This window comes from Pristiophorus japonicus, chromosome 5 (genome assembly GCF_044704955.1).
Source record: "Pristiophorus japonicus isolate sPriJap1 chromosome 5, sPriJap1.hap1, whole genome shotgun sequence".
NCBI lineage: Eukaryota > Metazoa > Chordata > Chondrichthyes > Pristiophoridae > Pristiophorus > Pristiophorus japonicus.
Window position 1 is genome coordinate 288,063,704 of NC_091981.1, and position 19,531 is coordinate 288,083,234.

The following is a 19,531-nucleotide window of genomic DNA, read 5'->3' on the forward strand; positions in this document are numbered from 1 at the left end:
CAGGATCAGGAATGGTCACCCAGTGACCGGGATCGGGAATGGTCACCTGGTGTCCGGGAACGTGAATGGTCACCCGGCGTCCGTGATCAGGAATGGTCACCCAGTGTCCGGGATCAGGAATGGTCACCTGGTGTCTGGGATCAGGAATGGTCACCCGGTGTCCGGGATCAGGAATGGTCACCCGGTGTCCAGGATCAGGAATGGGCACCCCGTGTCCAGGATCAGGAATGGTCACCCAGTGACCGGGATCGGGAATGGTCACCTGGTGTCCGGGAACGTGAATGGTTACCCGGCGTCCGGAATCAGGAATGGTCACCCAGTGTCTGGGATCGGGAATGGTCACCTGGTGTCTGGGATCGGGAATGGTCACCCGGTGTACGGGATCAGGAATGGTCACCCGGTTTCTGTGATCGGGAATGGTCACACGGTGTCCGGGATCGGGAACGTTCACCCACTTTACAGGGATCGGGAACGGTCACCCGGTGTCCGGGATCAGGAATGGTCACCCAGTCTTCGGGATCGGGAACGGTCACCCAGTGGCCGGGATTGGGAACGGTCACCCGGTGTCCGGGATCGGAAATGGTCACCTGGTGTCCGTGATCGGGAATGGTCACCCAATGTCTGGGATCGGGAATGGTCACCCAGTGTCCGGGATCAGGAATTGTCACCCGGTCTCCGGGATTGGGAACGGTCACCCGGTGTCCGAGATCGGGAATGGTCACCCGGTGTCCGGGATTGGGAATGGTCACCTGGTGTCTGGGATCGGGAATTGTCACCTGGTGTCTGTGATCGGGAATGGTCACCTGGTGTCCAGGATCGGGAATGGTCACCCAGTATCCAGGATCAGGCATGGGCATCCAGTGTCCAGGATCAGGAATGGTTACCCACTGTCCGGGATCGGGAATGGTCACCCGGTGTCCGGGATCGGGAATGGTCACCCAGCGTCCGGGATCGGGAACGGTCACCCGGTGTCTGGGATCGGGAATGGTCACCTGGTGTCCGGGATCGGGAATGGTCACCCGGTGTCCGGGATCAGGAATGGTCACCCAGTGTCCGGGATCGGGAACGGTCACCCGGTGTCCGGGATTGGAAATGGTCACCTGGTGTCAGGGATCGGGAATTGTCACCTGGTGTCTGTGATCGGGAATGGTCACCTGGTGTCCAGGATCGGGAATGGTCACCCAGTATCCAGGATCAGGAATGGGCACCCAGTGTCCAGGATCAGGAATGGTCACCCACTGTCCGGGATCGGGAATGGTCACCGGTGTCCGGGATCGGGAATGGTCACCCAGCGTCCGGGATCGGGAACGGTCACCCGGTGTCTGGGATCGGGAACGGTCACCTGGTGTCCGGGATCGGGAATGGTCACCCGGTGTCCGGGATCAGGAATGGTCACCCACTGTCCGGGATCGGGAATGGTCACCCGGTGCCCGGGATCAGGAATGGTTACCCACTGTCCGGGATCGGGAAAGGTCACCCTGTGTCCGGGATCGGGAACAGTCACCCAGTGTCCGGGATCGGGAACGGTCACTCAGTGTCCAGGATCAGGAATAGTCACCTGGTGTCTGGGATCAGGAATTGTCACCTGGTGTCTGTGATCGGCAATGGTCACCCGGTGTCCGGGTTCGGGAATGGTCACCAGGTGTCCTGGATCAGTAATGGGCACCCGGTGTCCGGGTTCGGGAATGGTCACCCGGTTTCCGGGATCGGGAATGGACACCCGGTGTCTGGGATCGGGAATGGTCACCTGGTGTCTGGGATCGGGAATGGTCACCAGGTGTCTGGGTTCAGGAATGGTCACCCAATGTCTGGGATCGGGAATGGTCACCTGGTGTCTGGGATCGGGAATGGTCACCCAGCGTCTGGGATCGGGAACGGTCACCCAGTGTCTAGGATCGGGAATGGTCACCCGGTGTCCGGGATCAGGAATGGTCACCCACTGTCCGGGGATTTGAACGGTCACCTGGTGTCCGGGATCGGGAATGGTCACACGGTGTCCGGGATCGGGAACGGTCACCCACTTTCCAGGGATCGGGAACGGTCACCCGGTGTCCGGGATCAGGAATGGTCACCCAGTTTTCGGGATCGGGAACGGTCACCCAGTGGCCGGGATTGGGAACGGTCACCCGGTGTCCGGGATCGGAAATGGTCACCTGGTGTCCGTGATCGGGAATGGTCACCCAATGTCTGGGATCGGGAATGGTCACCCAGTGTCCGGTATCAGGAATTGTCACCCGGTGTCTGGGATCGGGAATGGTCACCCGGTGTCTGGGATCGGGAATGGTCACCCGGTGTCTGGGATCGGGAATGGTCACCCAGTGTCTGGGATCGGGAATGGTCACCCGGTGTACGGGATCAGGAATGGTCACCCGGTATCTGTGATCGGGAATGGTCACCTGGTGTCCGGGATCGGGAATGGTCACCCAGTGTCCAGGATCAGGAATGGTCACCCGGTGTCCAGGATCAGGAATGGTCACCCAGTGACCGGGATCTGGAATGGTCACCTGGTGTCCGGGAACGTGAATGGTCACCCGGCATCCGTGATCAGGAATGGTCACCCAGTGTCCGGGATCAGGAATGGTCACCTGGTGTCTGGGATCAGGAATGGTCACCCGGTGTCCGGGATCGGGAATGGTCACCTGGTGTCCGGGAACGTGAATGGTTAACCGGCGTCCGGAATCAGGAATGGTCACCCAGTGTCTGGGATTGGGAATGGTCACCTGGTGTCTGGGATCGGGAATGGTCACCTGGTGTCTGGGATCGGGAATGGTCACCCAGTGTCCAGGATCAGGAATGGTCACCCAGTATCTGGGATCGGGAATGGTCACCCGGTGTCCAGGATCAGGAATGGTCACCCAGTGTCCGGGATCGGGAATGGTCACCTGGTGTCCGGGATCAGGAATGGTCACCCAGTGTCCGAGATCGAGAATGGTCACCCGATGTCCGGGATTGGGAGTGGTCACCTGGTGTCTGGGTTGGGAATTGTCACCTGGTGTCTGTGATCGGGAATGGTCACCTGGTGTCCAGGATCGGGAATGGTCACCCAGTATCCAGGATCAGGCATGGGCACCCAGTGTCCAGGATCAGGAATGGTCACCCACTGTCCGAGATCAGGAATGGTCACCCACTGTCCGGGATCGGGAATGGTCACCCAGCGTCCGGGATCGGGAACTGTCACCCGGTGTCTGGAATCAGGAATGGTCACCCAGTGTCCGGGATCGGGAACGGTCACCCAGTGTCCGGGATTGGAAATGGTCACCTGGTGTCTGGGATCGGGAATTGTCACCTGGTGTCTGTGATCGGGAATGTTCACCTGGTGTCCAGGATCGGGAATGGTCACCCAGTATCCAGGATCAGGAATGGGCACCCAGTGTCCAGGATCAGGAATGGTCACCCACAGTCCGGGATCGGGAATGGTCACCCGGTGTCTGGGATCGGGAATGGTCACACAGCGTCCGGGATCGGGAACGGTCACCCAGTGTCTGGGATCGGGAACGGTCACCTGGTGTCCGGGATCGGGAATGGTCACCCGGTGTCCGGGATCAGGAATGGTCACCCACTGTCCGGGATCGGGAACGGTCACCCAGTGTCTGGGATCGGGAACGGTCACCTGGTGTCCGGGATCGGGAATGGTCACCCGATGTCCGGGATCAGGAATGGTCACCCACTGTCCGGGATCGGGAATGGTCACCCGGTGCCCGGGATCAGGAATGGTTACCCACTGTCCGGGATCGGGAACGGTCACCCAGTGTCCGGGATCGGGAATGGTCACCTGGTGTCTGGGATCAGGAATTGTCACCTGGTGTCTGTGATCGGGAATGGTCACCCGGTGTCCGGGTTCTGGAATGGTCACCTGGTGTCTGGGATCAGGAATGGTCACCCAATATCTGGGATCGGGAATGGTCACCTGGTGTCTGGGATCGGGAATGGTCACCCAGTGTCTGGGATTGGGAATGGTCACCCGGTGTCCGGGATCAGGAATGGTCACCCGGTGTCTGGGATCGGGAATGGTCACCTGGTGTCTGGGATCGGGAATGGTCACCTGGTGTCCGGGAACGTGAATGGTCACCCGGCATCCGTGATCAGGAATGGTCACCCAGTGTCCGGGATCAGGAATGGTCACCTGGTGTCTGGGATCAGGAATGGTCACCCGGTGTCCGGGATCGGGAATGGTCACCTGGTGTCCGGGAACGTGAATGGTTAACCGGCGTCCGGAATCAGGAATGGTCACCCAGTGTCTGGGATTGGGAATGGTCACCTGGTGTCTGGGATCGGGAATGGTCACCTGGTGTCTGGGATCGGGAATGGTCACCCAGTGTCCAGGATCAGGAATGGTCACCCAGTATCTGGGATCGGGAATGGTCACCCGGTGTCCAGGATCAGGAATGGTCACCCAGTGTCCGGGATCGGGAATGGTCACCTGGTGTCCGGGATCAGGAATGGTCACCCAGTGTCCGAGATCGAGAATGGTCACCCGATGTCCGGGATTGGGAGTGGTCACCTGGTGTCTGGGTTGGGAATTGTCACCTGGTGTCTGTGATCGGGAATGGTCACCTGGTGTCCAGGATCGGGAATGGTCACCCAGTATCCAGGATCAGGCATGGGCACCCAGTGTCCAGGATCAGGAATGGTCACCCACTGTCCGAGATCAGGAATGGTCACCCACTGTCCGGGATCGGGAATGGTCACCCAGCGTCCGGGATCGGGAACTGTCACCCGGTGTCTGGAATCAGGAATGGTCACCCAGTGTCCGGGATCGGGAACGGTCACCCAGTGTCCGGGATTGGAAATGGTCACCTGGTGTCTGGGATCGGGAATTGTCACCTGGTGTCTGTGATCGGGAATGTTCACCTGGTGTCCAGGATCGGGAATGGTCACCCAGTATCCAGGATCAGGAATGGGCACCCAGTGTCCAGGATCAGGAATGGTCACCCACAGTCCGGGATCGGGAATGGTCACCCGGTGTCTGGGATCGGGAATGGTCACACAGCGTCCGGGATCGGGAACGGTCACCCAGTGTCTGGGATCGGGAACGGTCACCTGGTGTCCGGGATCGGGAATGGTCACCCGGTGTCCGGGATCAGGAATGGTCACCCACTGTCCGGGATCGGGAACGGTCACCCAGTGTCTGGGATCGGGAACGGTCACCTGGTGTCCGGGATCGGGAATGGTCACCCGATGTCCGGGATCAGGAATGGTCACCCACTGTCCGGGATCGGGAATGGTCACCCGGTGCCCGGGATCAGGAATGGTTACCCACTGTCCGGGATCGGGAACGGTCACCCAGTGTCCGGGATCGGGAATGGTCACCTGGTGTCTGGGATCAGGAATTGTCACCTGGTGTCTGTGATCGGGAATGGTCACCCGGTGTCCGGGTTCTGGAATGGTCACCTGGTGTCTGGGATCAGGAATGGTCACCCAATATCTGGGATCGGGAATGGTCACCTGGTGTCTGGGATCGGGAATGGTCACCCAGTGTCTGGGATTGGGAATGGTCACCCGGTGTCCGGGATCAGGAATGGTCACCCGGTGTCTGGGATCGGGAATGGTCACCTGGTGTCTGGGATCGGGAATGGTCACCTGGTGTCTGGGATCAGGAATGGTCACCCAATGTCTGGGATCGGGAATGGTCACCCAGTGTCTGGGATCGGGAATGGTCACCCGGTGTCCTCGATCGGGAATGGACACCTGGTGTCCGGGAACGTGAATGGTCACCCGGCGTCCGGAATCAGGAATGGTCACCCAGTGTCTGGAATCGGGAATTGTCACCTGGTGTCTGGGATCGGGAATGGTCACCCAGTGTCCAGGATCAGGAATGGTTTCCAGTGTCCGGGATCAGGAATAGTCACCTGGGGTCCGGGATCAGGAATGGTCACCCAGTGTCCGAGATCGGGAATGGTCACCCGATGTCCGGGATTGGTAATGGTCACCTGGTGTCTGGGATCGGGAATTGTCACCTGGTGTCTGTGATCGGGAATGGTCACCTGGTGTCCAGGATCGGGAATGGTCACCCAGTATCCAGGATCAGGAATGGGCACCCCGTGTCCAGGATCAGGAATGGTCACCCACTGTCCGGGATCGGGAATGGTCACCCACTGTCCGGGATCGGGAATGGTCACCCGGTGTCCGGGATCGGGAATGGACACCCAGCGTCCGGGATCGGGAACGGTCACCCGGTGTCTGGGATCAGGAATGGTCACCTGGTGTCTGGGATCGGGAATGGTCACCTGGTGTCTGGGATCGGGAATGGTCACCTGGTGTCTGTGATCGGGAATGGTCACCTGGTGTCCAGGATCGGGAATGGTCACCCAGTATCCAGGATCAGGCATGGGCACCCAGTGTCCAGGATCAGGAATGGTCACCCACTGTCCGGGATCGGGAACGGTCACCCGGTGTCCGGGATCGGGAATGGTCACCCAGCGTCCGGGATCGGGAATGGTCACCCGTTGTCCAGGATCAGGAATGGTCACCAGTGTCCGGGATCAGGAATAGTCACCTGGGGTCCGGGATCAGGAATGGTCACCCAGTGTCCGAGATCGGGAATGGTCACCCGATGTCCGGGATTGGGAATGGTCACCTGGTGTCTGGGATTGGGAATTGTCACCTGGTGTCTGTGATCGGGAATGGTCACCTGGTGTCCAGGATCGGGAATGGTCACCCAGTATCCAGGATCAGGAATGGGCACCCCGTGTCCAGGATCAGGAATGGTCACCCACTGTCCGGGATCGGGAATGGTTACCCACTGTCCGGGATCGGGAATGGTCACCCGGTGTCCGGGATCGGGAATGGACACCCAGCGTCCGGGATCGGGAACGGTCACCCGGTGTCTGGGATCAGGAATGGTCACCTGGTGTCCGAGATCGGGAACGGTCACCTGGTGTCTGGGATCAGGAATGGTCACCCAGTGTCCGAGATCGGGAATGGTCACCCGATGTCCGGGATTGGGAATGGTCACCTGGTGTCTGGGATCGGGAATGGTCACCTGGTGTCTGTGATCGGGAATGGTCACCTGGTGTCCGGGATCGGGAACGGTCACCCGGTGTCCGGGATTGGAAATGGTCACCTGGTGTCTGGGATCGGGAATTGTCACCTGGTGTCTGTGATCGGGAATGGTCACCTGGTGTCCAGGATCGGGAATGGTCACCCAGTATCCAGGATCAGGAATGGGCACCCAGTGTCCAGGATCAGGAATGGTCACCCACTGTCCGGGATCGGGAATGGTCACCCGGTGTCCGGGATCGGGAATGGTCACCCAGCGTCCGGGATCGGGAACGGTCACCTGGTGTCTGGGATCGGGAATGGTCACCTGGTGTCCGGGATCGGGAATGGTCACCCGATGTCCGGGATCAGGAATGGTCACCCACTGTCCGGGATCGGGAATGGTCACCCGGTGCCCGGGATCAGGAATGGTTACCCACTGTCCGGGATCGGGAACGGTCACCCAGTGTCCGGGATCGGGAATGGTCACCTGGTGTCTGGGATCAGGAATTGTCACCTGGTGTCTGTGATCGGGAATGGTCACCCGGTGTCCGGGTTCTGGAATGGTCACCTGGTGTCTGGGATCAGGAATGGTCACCCAATATCTGGGATCGGGAATGGTCACCTGGTGTCTGGGATCAGGAATGGTCACCCAGTGTCTGGGATTGGGAATGGTCACCCGGTGTCCGGGATCAGGAATGGTCACCCGGTGTCTGGGATCGGGAATGGTCACCTGGTGTCTGGGATCAGGAATGGTCACCCAGTGTCCGGGATCGGGAACGGTCACCCGCTGTCCGGGATCGGGAATGGTCACCCGGTGTCCGGGATCGGGAACGGTCACCCGGTGTCCGGGATTGGAAATGGTCACCTGGTGTCTGGGATCGGGAATTTTCACCTGGTGTCTGTGATCGGGAATGGTCACCTGGTGTCCAGGATCGGGAATGGTCACCCAGTATCCAGGATCAGGAATGGGCACCCAGTGTCCAGGATCAGGAATGGTCACCCACTGTCCGGGATCGGGAATGGTCACCCGGTGTCCGGGATCGGGAATGGTCACCCAGCGTCCGGGATCGGGAACGGTCACCTGGTGTCTGGGATCGGGAATGGTCACCTGGTGTCCGGGATCGGGAATGGTCACCCGATGTCCGGGATCAGGAATGGTCACCCACTGTCCGGGATCGGGAATGGTCACCCGGTGCCCGGGATCAGGAATGGTTACCCACTGTCCGGGATCGGGAACGGTCACCCAGTGTCCGGGATCGGGAATGGTCACCTGGTGTCTGGGATCAGGAATTGTCACCTGGTGTCTGTGATCGGGAATGGTCACCCGGTGTCCGGGTTCTGGAATGGTCACCTGGTGTCTGGGATCAGGAATGGTCACCCAATATCTGGGATCGGGAATGGTCACCTGGTGTCTGGGATCGGGAATGGTCACCCAGTGTCTGGGATTGGGAATGGTCACCCGGTGTCCGGGATCAGGAATGGTCACCCGGTGTCTGGGATCGGGAATGGTCACCTGGTGTCTGGGATCGGGAATGGTCACCTGGTGTCTGGGATCAGGAATGGTCACCCAATGTCTGGGATCGGGAATGGTCACCCGGTGTCTGGGATCGGGAATGGTCACCCGGTGTCCTCGATCGGGAATGGACACCTGGTGTCCGGGAACGTGAATGGTCACCCGGCGTCCGGAATCAGGAATGGTCACCCAGTGTCTAGAATCGGGAATTGTCACCTGGTGTCTGGGATCGGGAATGGTCACCCAGTGTCCAGGATCAGGAATGGTTTCCAGTGTCCGGGATCAGGAATAGTCACCTGGGGTCCGGGATCAGGAATGGTCACCCAGTGTCCGAGATCGGGAATGGTCACCCGATGTCCGGGATTGGTAATGGTCACCTGGTGTCTGGGATCGGGAATTGTCACCTGGTGTCTGTGATCGGGAATGGTCACCTGGTGTCCAGGATCGGGAATGGTCACCCAGTATCCAGGATCAGGAATGGGCACCCCGTGTCCAGGATCAGGAATGGTCACCCACTGTCTGGGATCGGGAATGGTCACCCACTGTCCGGGATCGGGAATGGTCACCCGGTGTCCGGGATCGGGAATGGACACCCAGCGTCCGGGATCGGGAACGGTCACCCGGTGTCTGGGATCAGGAATGGTCACCTGGTGTCTGGGATCGGGAATGGTCACCTGGTGTCTGGGATCGGGAATGGTCACCTGGTGTCTGTGATCGGGAATGGTCACCTGGTGTCCAGGATCGGGAATGGTCACCCAGTATCCAGGATCAGGCATGGGCACCCAGTGTCCAGGATCAGGAATGGTCACCCACTGTCCGGGATCGGGAACGGTCACCCGGTGTCCGGGATCGGGAATGGTCACCCAGCGTCCGGGATCGGGAATGGTCACCCGTTGTCCAGGATCAGGAATGGTCACCAGTGTCCGGGATCAGGAATAGTCACCTGGGGTCCGGGATCAGGAATGGTCACCCAGTGTCCGAGATCGGGAATGGTCACCCGATGTCCGGGATTGGGAATGGTCACCTGGTGTCTGGGATCGGGAATTGTCACCTGGTGTCTGTGATCGGGAATGGTCACCTGGTGTCCAGGATCGGGAATGGTCACCCAGTATCCAGGATCAGGAATGGGCACCCCGTGTCCAGGATCAGGAATGGTCACCCACTGTCCGGGATCGGGAATGGTCACCCACTGTCCGGGATCGGGAATGGTCACCCGGTGTCCGGGATCGGGAATGGACACCCAGCGTCCGGGATCGGGAACGGTCACCCGGTGTCTGGGATCAGGAATGGTCACCTGGTGTCCGAGATCGGGAACGGTCACCTGGTGTCTGGGATCAGGAATGGTCACCCAGTGTCCGAGATCGGGAATGGTCACCCGATGTCCGGGATTGGGAATGGTCACCTGGTGTCTGGGATCGGGAATGGTCACCTGGTGTCTGTGATCGGGAATGGTCACCTGGTGTCTGGGATCGGGAACGGTCACCCGGTGTCCGGGATTGGAAATGGTCACCTGGTGTCTGGGATCGGGAATTGTCACCTGGTGTCTGTGATCGGGAATGGTCACCTGGTGTCCAGGATCGGGAATGGTCACCCAGTATCCAGGATCAGGAATGGGCACCCAGTGTCCAGGATCAGGAATGGTCACCCACTGTCCGGGATCGGGAATGGTCACCCGGTGTCCGGGATCGGGAATGGTCACCCAGCGTCCGGGATCGGGAACGGTCACCTGGTGTCTGGGATCGGGAATGGTCACCTGGTGTCCGGGATCGGGAATGGTCACCCGATGTCCGGGATCAGGAATGGTCACCCACTGTCCGGGATCGGGAATGGTCACCCGGTGCCCGGGATCAGGAATGGTTACCCACTGTCCGGGATCGGGAACGGTCACCCAGTGTCCGGGATCGGGAATGGTCACCTGGTGTCTGGGATCAGGAATTGTCACCTGGTGTCTGTGATCGGGAATGGTCACCCGGTGTCCGGGTTCTGGAATGGTCACCTGGTGTCTGGGATCAGGAATGGTCACCCAATATCTGGGATCGGGAATGGTCACCTGGTGTCTGGGATCGGGAATGGTCACCCAGTGTCTGGGATTGGGAATGGTCACCCGGTGTCCGGGATCAGGAATGGTCACCCGGTGTCTGGGATCGGGAATGGTCACCTGGTGTCTGGGATCGGGAATGGTCACCTGGTGTCTGGGATCAGGAATGGTCACCCAATGTCTGGGATCGGGAATGGTCACCCAGTGTCTGGGATCGGGAATGGTCACCCGGTGTCCTCGATCGGGAATGGACACCTGGTGTCCGGGAACGTGAATGGTCACCCGGCGTCCGGAATCAGGAATGGTCACCCAGTGTCTGGAATCGGGAATTGTCACCTGGTGTCTGGGATCGGGAATGGTCACCCAGTGTCCAGGATCAGGAATGGTTTCCAGTGTCCGGGATCAGGAATAGTCACCTGGGGTCCGGGATCAGGAATGGTCACCCAGTGTCCGAGATCGGGAATGGTCACCCGATGTCCGGGATTGGTAATGGTCACCTGGTGTCTGGGATCGGGAATTGTCACCTGGTGTCTGTGATCGGGAATGGTCACCTGGTGTCCAGGATCGGGAATGGTCACCCAGTATCCAGGATCAGGAATGGGCACCCCGTGTCCAGGATCAGGAATGGTCACCCACTGTCCGGGATCGGGAATGGTCACCCACTGTCCGGGATCGGGAATGGTCACCCGGTGTCCGGGATCGGGAATGGACACCCAGCGTCCGGGATCGGGAACGGTCACCCGGTGTCTGGGATCAGGAATGGTCACCTGGTGTCTGGGATCGGGAATGGTCACCTGGTGTCTGGGATCGGGAATGGTCACCTGGTGTCTGTGATCGGGAATGGTCACCTGGTGTCCAGGATCGGGAATGGTCACCCAGTATCCAGGATCAGGCATGGGCACCCAGTGTCCAGGATCAGGAATGGTCACCCACTGTCCGGGATCGGGAACGGTCACCCGGTGTCCGGGATCGGGAATGGTCACCCAGCGTCCGGGATCGGGAATGGTCACCCGTTGTCCAGGATCAGGAATGGTCACCAGTGTCCGGGATCAGGAATAGTCACCTGGGGTCCGGGATCAGGAATGGTCACCCAGTGTCCGAGATCGGGAATGGTCACCCGATGTCCGGGATTGGGAATGGTCACCTGGTGTCTGGGATCGGGAATTGTCACCTGGTGTCTGTGATCGGGAATGGTCACCTGGTGTCCAGGATCGGGAATGGTCACCCAGTATCCAGGATCAGGAATGGGCACCCCGTGTCCAGGATCAGGAATGGCCACCCACTGTCCGGGATCGGGAATGGTCACCCACTGTCCGGGATCGGGAATGGTCACCCGGTGTCCGGGATCGGGAATGGACACCCAGCGTCCGGGATCGGGAACGGTCACCCGGTGTCTGGGATCAGGAATGGTCACCTGGTGTCCGGGATCGGGAACGGTCACCTGGTGTCTGGGATCAGGAATGGTCACCCAGTGTCCGAGATCGGGAATGGTCACCCGATGTCCGGGATTGGGAATGGTCACCTGGTGTCTGGGATCGGGAATGGTCACCTGGTGTCTGTGATCGGGAATGGTCACCTGGTGTCCAGGATCGGGAATGGTCACCCAGTATCCAGGATCAGGCATGGGCACCCAGTGTCCAGGATCAGGAATGGTCACCCACTGTCCGGGATCGGGAACGGTCACCCGGTGTCCGGGATCGGGAATGGTCACCCAGCGTCCGGGATCGGGAACGGTCACCCGGTGTCTGGGATCGGGAATGGTCACCTGGTGTCCGGGATCTGGAATGGTCACCCGGTGTCCGGGATTGGAAATGGTCACCTGGTGTCTGGGATCGGGAATTGTCACCTGGTGTTTGTGATCGGGAATGGTCACCTGGTGTCCAGGATCGGGAATGGTCACCCAGTATCCAGGATCATGAATGGGCACCCAGTGTTCAGGATCAGGAATGGTCACCCACTGTCCGGGATCGGGAATGGTCACCCGGTGTCCGGGATCGGGAATGGTCACCCAGCGTCCGGGATCGGGAACGGTCACCCGGTGTCTGGGATCGGGAACGGTCACCTGGTGTCCGGGATCGGGAATGGTCACCCAGTGTCTGGGATCGGGAATGGTCACCTGGTGTCTGGGATCGGGAATGGTCACCTGGTGTCTGGGATCAGGAATGGTCACCCAATGTCTGGGATCGGGAATGGTCACCTGGTGTCTGGGATCGGGAATGGTCACCCAGTATCTGGGATCGGGAATGGTCTCCCCGGTGTCCGGGATCAGAAATGGTCACCCAGTGTCCGCGATCGGGAATGGTCACCTGGTGTCTGGGATCGGGACCTGTAGCCCAGCCAGACGGAGGCCACTGTTAGTGGATCAATTAGACCCAGTGTGAAGATTAATAACAAGGCTGAGGTGTGATACCTACCTCATGTTTTAGAAGGTCCTGGGTCAGAGGTCGCGTGGCTACTTCCTGGACCATCAGACTCCCGGTAGCATCTGAAACGCTGGAAAGAGAGAAAAACAGAAGGCATTGAATGTTAAATTCAGACAGGATGAACGAGTAGTGACACGGGTTTAGAGAAAGTCATTTACTGAAGACCAAACTCAAGTGGCGGTTCAGAAATTTCCTAATTTGATTCCCTTTGTTGTTTTATTTACTTTACCATTCCTGCCTCTCCGTCCCCTCTTCCCAAAAATCATCTTGGGCTTCCATCCTGACCCAGTTTAATTGAACCTGAATCCAATAGCTGTCACAATCGGCAAGACTCCCTCCAGACATCAGGAAAACCAAACGATTGGGCAGTTGGCGTGGGTTTGCCTGCTGACCTTTCACCTCTAGGGCATGGTCTCAAATCCAGCTCAAATTGAAGACGTGCAAGACAATCCCTCCCCTCTGGATTCATCTGTGGCTCAGTGGGTAGCACTCTCGCCTTTGAGTTGGAAGGGTGTGGGTTTAAATCCCACTCCAGAGACTTGAGCACAAAATCCAGGCTGACACTCCAGTTCAGTACTGAGGGAGTGCTGCACTGTCGGAGGTGCCGTCTTTTGGATGTGATGTTAAACCGAGGCCCTGTCTGCTCTCTCAGGTGGACGTAAAAGATCTCACGGCACTATTTCAAAGAAGTGCAGGGGAGTTATCCCCGGTGTCCTGGGCCAATATTTATCCCTCAATCAACATCGTTAAAAAAACAGATTAACTAGTCATTTATCTCAACGCTGTTTGTGGCATCTTGCTGAGTGCAAATCAGGTTGCTACGTTTCCTATATCACAACAGTGACTACGCATCAAAAAAAAAATGATTCATTGGCTGTGTCATGTACTCAACCAGCATTGTAACCCATGTATAATCTGACCTAAGTTGTACACTGTGAGAACACTGACCACTAGGTGGGAGACACTCCTAACCTGGACCTTCAGGTATAAAAGGGGAAGCTCCACCCACCTTCATCACTTGGAGTGCTAAGGAATAAAGGACAGGTCACAGACTGACCTTCTCTCAAGCATGGGCCTCGTGTGCATTTATACTGTACAGTAAGGACGTATCAATGGCGACGAGAAACTGGGATTTAAACCACGCGAGCATGGCCACTAGCAGAACAGACGAGAGGTACTGTGTTAAGGAATGGTTGGGACAGAGATTCAACATTGTTAAAGCAGCACACAGTTCTCCAGGCAGACAAGGGCAGTCGGGCATGCCCCAACATGTAGTCGAACACAGAGGGGGAGTTCGACAGAGACAATAGCAAGCTGAACGGCGATTCACACCATTGCAAGGGACAATGCGGCCAGTAATGGGGCCACTGTAATGCATTTTGGGACGTCCTGAGGATGTGAAAGGTGCTATATAAATGCACATCTCTGTTTTCTTAGTCAACGACTGATTTGAGACGTGGGGTGTGAGGAGTGTAGCATTGCTCGGGAGGAACAGGTGATTTGAGACCTGTGATTCCCCAAAGCTTTCCATCACTGGGGGTTTTCCTGGCCTCGTGTCTGAGTCTGTTGTGGACTCATTGCTGGGGATTCATTGCTGTGATTGGTCAACCGCTCCCACTATTGCTGTATCACGTGACTACCAGGAAGGTGATTAGGAGAGGCGTGAGTTCGGGGCCAGGGGCAGCACGGGCCAGCCCACACTGCGATATGTGCGCGCACTAGGTCCGTGCAGCAGAGCTGGTCTCCAGTTGTTTTGGTTAATCCTTGCCTCTGGACCAAAACCTTGCTCTGTCAAGCCCGTGTGGTGGCTGGTGTGCAACGGCCACCACACGTTAAAAAAATCCACGCACAGGCACCTTCCACCCTTCAACATGTAGTTCGGGATCTGGAATATTAGGTCCTTCATTGAAACACCTGTAAACTCATCCCTTTTTGGCGTGGAAGCAAGTCATCCTCGTTTTGAGGGACTGCCTATGATGATTGATGAATTAGATAGACCTTGCCCCTTCTCGTCTCTCAATTCCGGTGGCCCTTGGCATTTGGCCAGCGAACGAGGGACCTACTGGTAAAGCCTGACGTTGGATTTCTGGAGTTGGTCCGCCCTGTCGTCGGGTGCAGCCTCTTTCAGCTCCCCTCTCCGCTCTCCCAGCACGGCCGTCATTATTTTCATCAGCTCGGGATGCTGGTCCTCCCGGTCAGCGTCGACGATGCCGACCTGAGCTCGCCCACCACGCTCCCGGTCCTTGATATCCTGGGCGAGCAGCAGGGCCTGTGAGAGCGAGCGAGCGAGAGAGTGAGGGGAAACTCCTGCACGCCCTCCCACATCGAGTCCCACCGAACGCTCTCCTGGCCGGCCTCCCATCTCCCCACCCCCTCCCCCCCCCGACCTCCCACATCGAGTCCCACCGAACGCTCTCCTGGCCGGCCTCCCATCTCCCCACCCCCTCCCCCCCCCCCGACCTCCCACATCGAGTCCCACCGAACGCTCTCCTGGCCGGCCTCCCATCTCCCCACCCCCTCCCCCCCCCCCACCCCCCACCTCGTATACTTCAGCTCATCCGAAACTCTGTTGCCCGTCGTAACGAGCCCCAATCGCTCATCCCCCCCCCCCCCCCCCACCTGTGCTCGCTGACCTACCGGTGTCAGCTGTGGCTCAGTGGGCAGCACACCTGTCTCCAAGCCAGAGGTTTTGGGTTCGAGTCCCACTCCAGGGACTGGAGCACCAAATCCAGGCTGACACTCCAGTGCAGTGCTGAGGGAGCGCTGCACTGTCGGAGGTGCAGTCTTTCGGTAGAGACGTTAAAGCGAGGCCCTGTCTGCTCTCTCAGGTGGATGTAAAAGATCCCATGGCACTATGTCAAAGAAGAGCAGGGGAGTTCTCTCCAGTGTCCTGGGCCAATATTTATCCCTCAAACAACATAACAAAAAACAGATTATCTGGCCATTATCACATTGCTGTTTGTGGGAGCTTGCTGTGCGCAAATTGGTTGCCGCGTTTCCCACATTACAACAGTGACTATACTTCAAAAAGTACTTCATTGGCTGTAAAGCCCTTTGAGACATCCGGTGGTCGTGAAAGGCGCTATATAAATGCAAGTCTTTCATTTTTCTTTTTCCTTGGCCTTGCCCCTCCTTATCTCTGTAACCTCCACCAGCCCTGCAACCCTCTGAGAGCTCTGTCATCTCCAATTCTCCCCTCTTGCACCTCCCGCTGTCAAGGTCCTAAGCTCTGGAATTCCCTCCCTAAACCTCTCCACCTCTCTTTTCTCCTTAAAACCTGCCTCTTTCCCCAAACTATTGGTCACCTGTCCTAATTTCACCTGATGTGGCATTGCCTCAAATTTTGTTTTATAACACACCTGTGACGCGTCTTGGGACGTTTTAATACGTTGTTGTTGTTGTACTGGTGTCTCGAAATGGGGGTGTTTGAGTTAAACTGCGGGCCGAGTGGGGGATGGGGGGGAACACGGATACTCACTGACCTAAGGCAAGTTTCGAGGTGAGGAAGGGGGTTGGGGGAGGGATCATGAAGGGGAAGAGGCCAGAGCTATTTTGAGGGCCGGACCGGATTTAAATGGAATCAGTGCGATGCGGATGGCCGACGGAACTCGGTGGTTTTGGGCAGAAGAAACTCGTCCAGCCCCAATCTCGGCCGCAAGATGGTCCGAGGATGGTGGGGGAGGGGAGATGGTGGGGGATGGGGAACAGATGGTGGGGGAGGGGATATAGTGGTGGGGGAGGGGAGCAGATGGTGGGGGATGGGGAACAGATGGCGGGGAGGGGCGATGATGGGAATGGGGAGCAGATGGCGGGGGAGGGGAGCAGATGGTGGGGGAAGGGAGATGGTGGGGGAGGGGAGATGGTGGGGGAGGGGAGATAGTGGGGGAGGGGAGATGGTGGGGGGTGGGAGCAGATGGCGGGGGAGGGGAGATGTTGGGGGCGAGGAGATGGTGGGGGAGGGGAGATAGTGGGGGATGGGGAACAGATGTTGGGGGAGGGGAGATGGTGGGGGATGGGAGCAGATGGTGGGGGAGGGGAGATGGTGGGGGAGGGGAGATGGTGAGGGAGGGGAGATAGTGGGAGAGGGGAGATGGTGGGGGATGGGAGCAGATGGCGGGGGAGGGGAGATGTTGGGGAGAGGAGATGGTGGGGGAGGGGAGATGGTGGGGGAGGGGAGATAGTGGGGGATGGGGAACAGATGTTGGGGGAGGGGAGATGGTGGGGGAGGGGAAATGGTGGGGGATGGGGAACAGATGTTGGGGGAGGGGAGATGGTGGGGGATGGGAGCAGATGGCGGGGGAGGGGAGATGGTGGGGGAGGGGAGATAGTGGGGGAGGGGAGATGGTGGGGGATGGGAGCAGATGGCGGAGGAGGGGAGATGTTGAGGGAGGGGAGATGGTGGGGGAGGGGAGATGGTGGGGGATGGGGTACAGATGTTGCGGGAGGGGAGATGGTGGGGGAGGGGAGATGGTGGGGGAGGGGAGATAGTGGGGGATGGGGAACAGATGTTGGGGGAGGGGAGATGGTGGGGGAGGGGAGATGGTGGGGGAGGGGAGCAGATGGCGGGGGAGGGGAGATGGTGGGGGAGGGGAGCAGATGTTGCGGGAGGGGAGATGGTGGGGGAGGGGAGATGGTGGGGGATGGGGTACAGATGTTGCGGGAGGGGAGATGGTGGGGGAGGGGAGATGGTGGGGGAGGGGAGATGGTGGGGGATGGGGAACAGATGTTGGGGGAGGGGAGATGGTGGGGGAGGGGAGATGGTGGGGGAGGGGAGATGGTGGGGGATGGGGAACAGATGTTGGGGGAGGGGAGATGGTGGGGGATGGGAGCAGATGGTGGGGGAGGGGAGATGGTGGGGGAGGGGAGATAGTGGGAGAGGGGAGATGGTGGGGGGTGGGAGGCAGATGGCGGGGGGAGGGGAGATGTTGGGGGCGAGGAGATGGTGGGGGAGGGGAGATAGTGGGGGATGGGGGACAGATGTTGGGGGAGGGGAGATGGTGGGGGATGGGAGCAGATGGCGGGGGAGGGGAGATGGTGGGGGAGGGAGATGGTGGGGGATGGGGAACAGATGTTGGGGGAGGGGAGATGGTGGGGGATGGGAGCAGATGGCGGGGGAGGGGAGATGGTGGGGGAGGGGAGATGGTGGGGGAGGGGAGATAGTGGGGGAGGGGAGATGGTGGGGGATGGGAGCAGATAGCGGGGAGGGGAGATGTTGGGGGAGGGGAGATGGTGGGGGAGGGGAGATGGTGGGGGAGGGGAGATAGTGGGGGATGGGGAACAGATGTTGGGGAGGGAGATGGTGGGGGAGGGGAACAGATGTTGGGGGAGGGAAGATGGTGGGGAGGGGAGATGGTGGGGGAGGGGAGCAGATGGCGGGGGAGGGGAGATGGTGGGGGATGGGGAACAGATGTTGCGGGAGGGGAGATGGTGGGGGAGGGGAGATGGTGGGGGAGGGGAGATAGTGGGGGATGGGGAACAGATGTTGGGGGAGGGGAGATGGTGGGGGATGGGAGCAGATGGTGGGGAGGGGAGATGGTGGGGGAGGGGAGATGGTGAGGGAGGGGAGATAGGGGAGAGGGGAGATGGTGGGGGATGGGAGCAGATGGCGGGGGAGGGGAGATGTTGGGAGAGGAGATGGTGGGGGAGGGGAGATGGTGGGGGAGGGGAGATAGTGGGGGATGGGGAACAGATGTTGGGGGGGGGGAGATGGTGGGGGAGGGGAAATGGTGGGGGATGGGGAACAGATGTTGGGGGGAGGGGAGATGGTGGGGGATGGGAGCAGATGGCGGGGGAGGGGAGATGGGAGATGGTGGGGGAGGGGAGATAGTGGGGGAGGGGAGATGGTGGGGGATGGGAGCAGATGGCGGAGGAGGGGAGATGTTGAGGGAGGGGAGATGGTGGGGGAGGGGAGATGGTGGGGGATGGGGTACAGATGTTGCGGGAGGGGAGATGGTGGGGGAGGGGAGATGGTGGGGGAGGGGAGATAGTGGGGGATGGGGAACAGATGTTGGGGGAGGGGAGATGGTGGGGGAGGGGAGATGGTGGGGGAGGGGAGCAGATGGCGGGGGAGGGGAGATGGTGGGGGAGGGGAGCAGATGTTGCGGGAGGGGAGATGGTGGGGGAGGGGAGATGGTGGGGGATGGGGTACAGATGTTGCGGGAGGGGAGATGGTGGGGGAGGGGAGATGGTGGGGGAGGGGAGATGGTGGGGGATGGGGAACAGATGTTGGGGGAGGGGAGATGGTGGGGGAGGGGAGATGGTGGGGGAGGGGAGATGGTGGGGGATGGGGAACAGATGTTGGGGGAGGGGAGATGGTGGGGGATGGGAGCAGATGGTGGGGGAGGGGAGATGGTGGGGGAGGGGAGATAGTGGGAGAGGGGAGATGGTGGGGGGTGGGAGCAGATGGCGGGGGAGGGGAGATGTTGGGGGCGAGGAGATGGTGGGGGAGGGGAGATAGTGGGGGATGGGGAACAGATGTTGGGGGAGGGGAGATGGTGGGGGATGGGAGCAGATGGCGGGGGAGGGGAGATGGTGGGGGAGGGGAGATGGTGGGGGATGGGGAACAGATGTTGGGGG

General features: G+C 59.4%; 1 protein-coding gene across 7 annotated transcripts in view; it reads right to left on the reverse strand.

Moving 5' to 3' along the window:
• vill (villin-like) overlaps positions 1–19,531 on the reverse strand; it is a 213,885-nt gene that overhangs the window by 49,431 nt on the left and 144,923 nt on the right. For all 7 annotated transcript variants that reach the window (XM_070881777.1, XM_070881774.1, XM_070881773.1 and 4 more), the window contains 2 exons: positions 15,019–15,224; positions 12,947–13,025 (listed from right to left, as the gene is read on the reverse strand). In XM_070881777.1, coding sequence (XP_070737878.1) covers positions 12,947–13,025; positions 15,019–15,224 — 285 coding nt within the window. The remainder of the gene's footprint in view (positions 1–12,946; positions 13,026–15,018; positions 15,225–19,531) is intronic.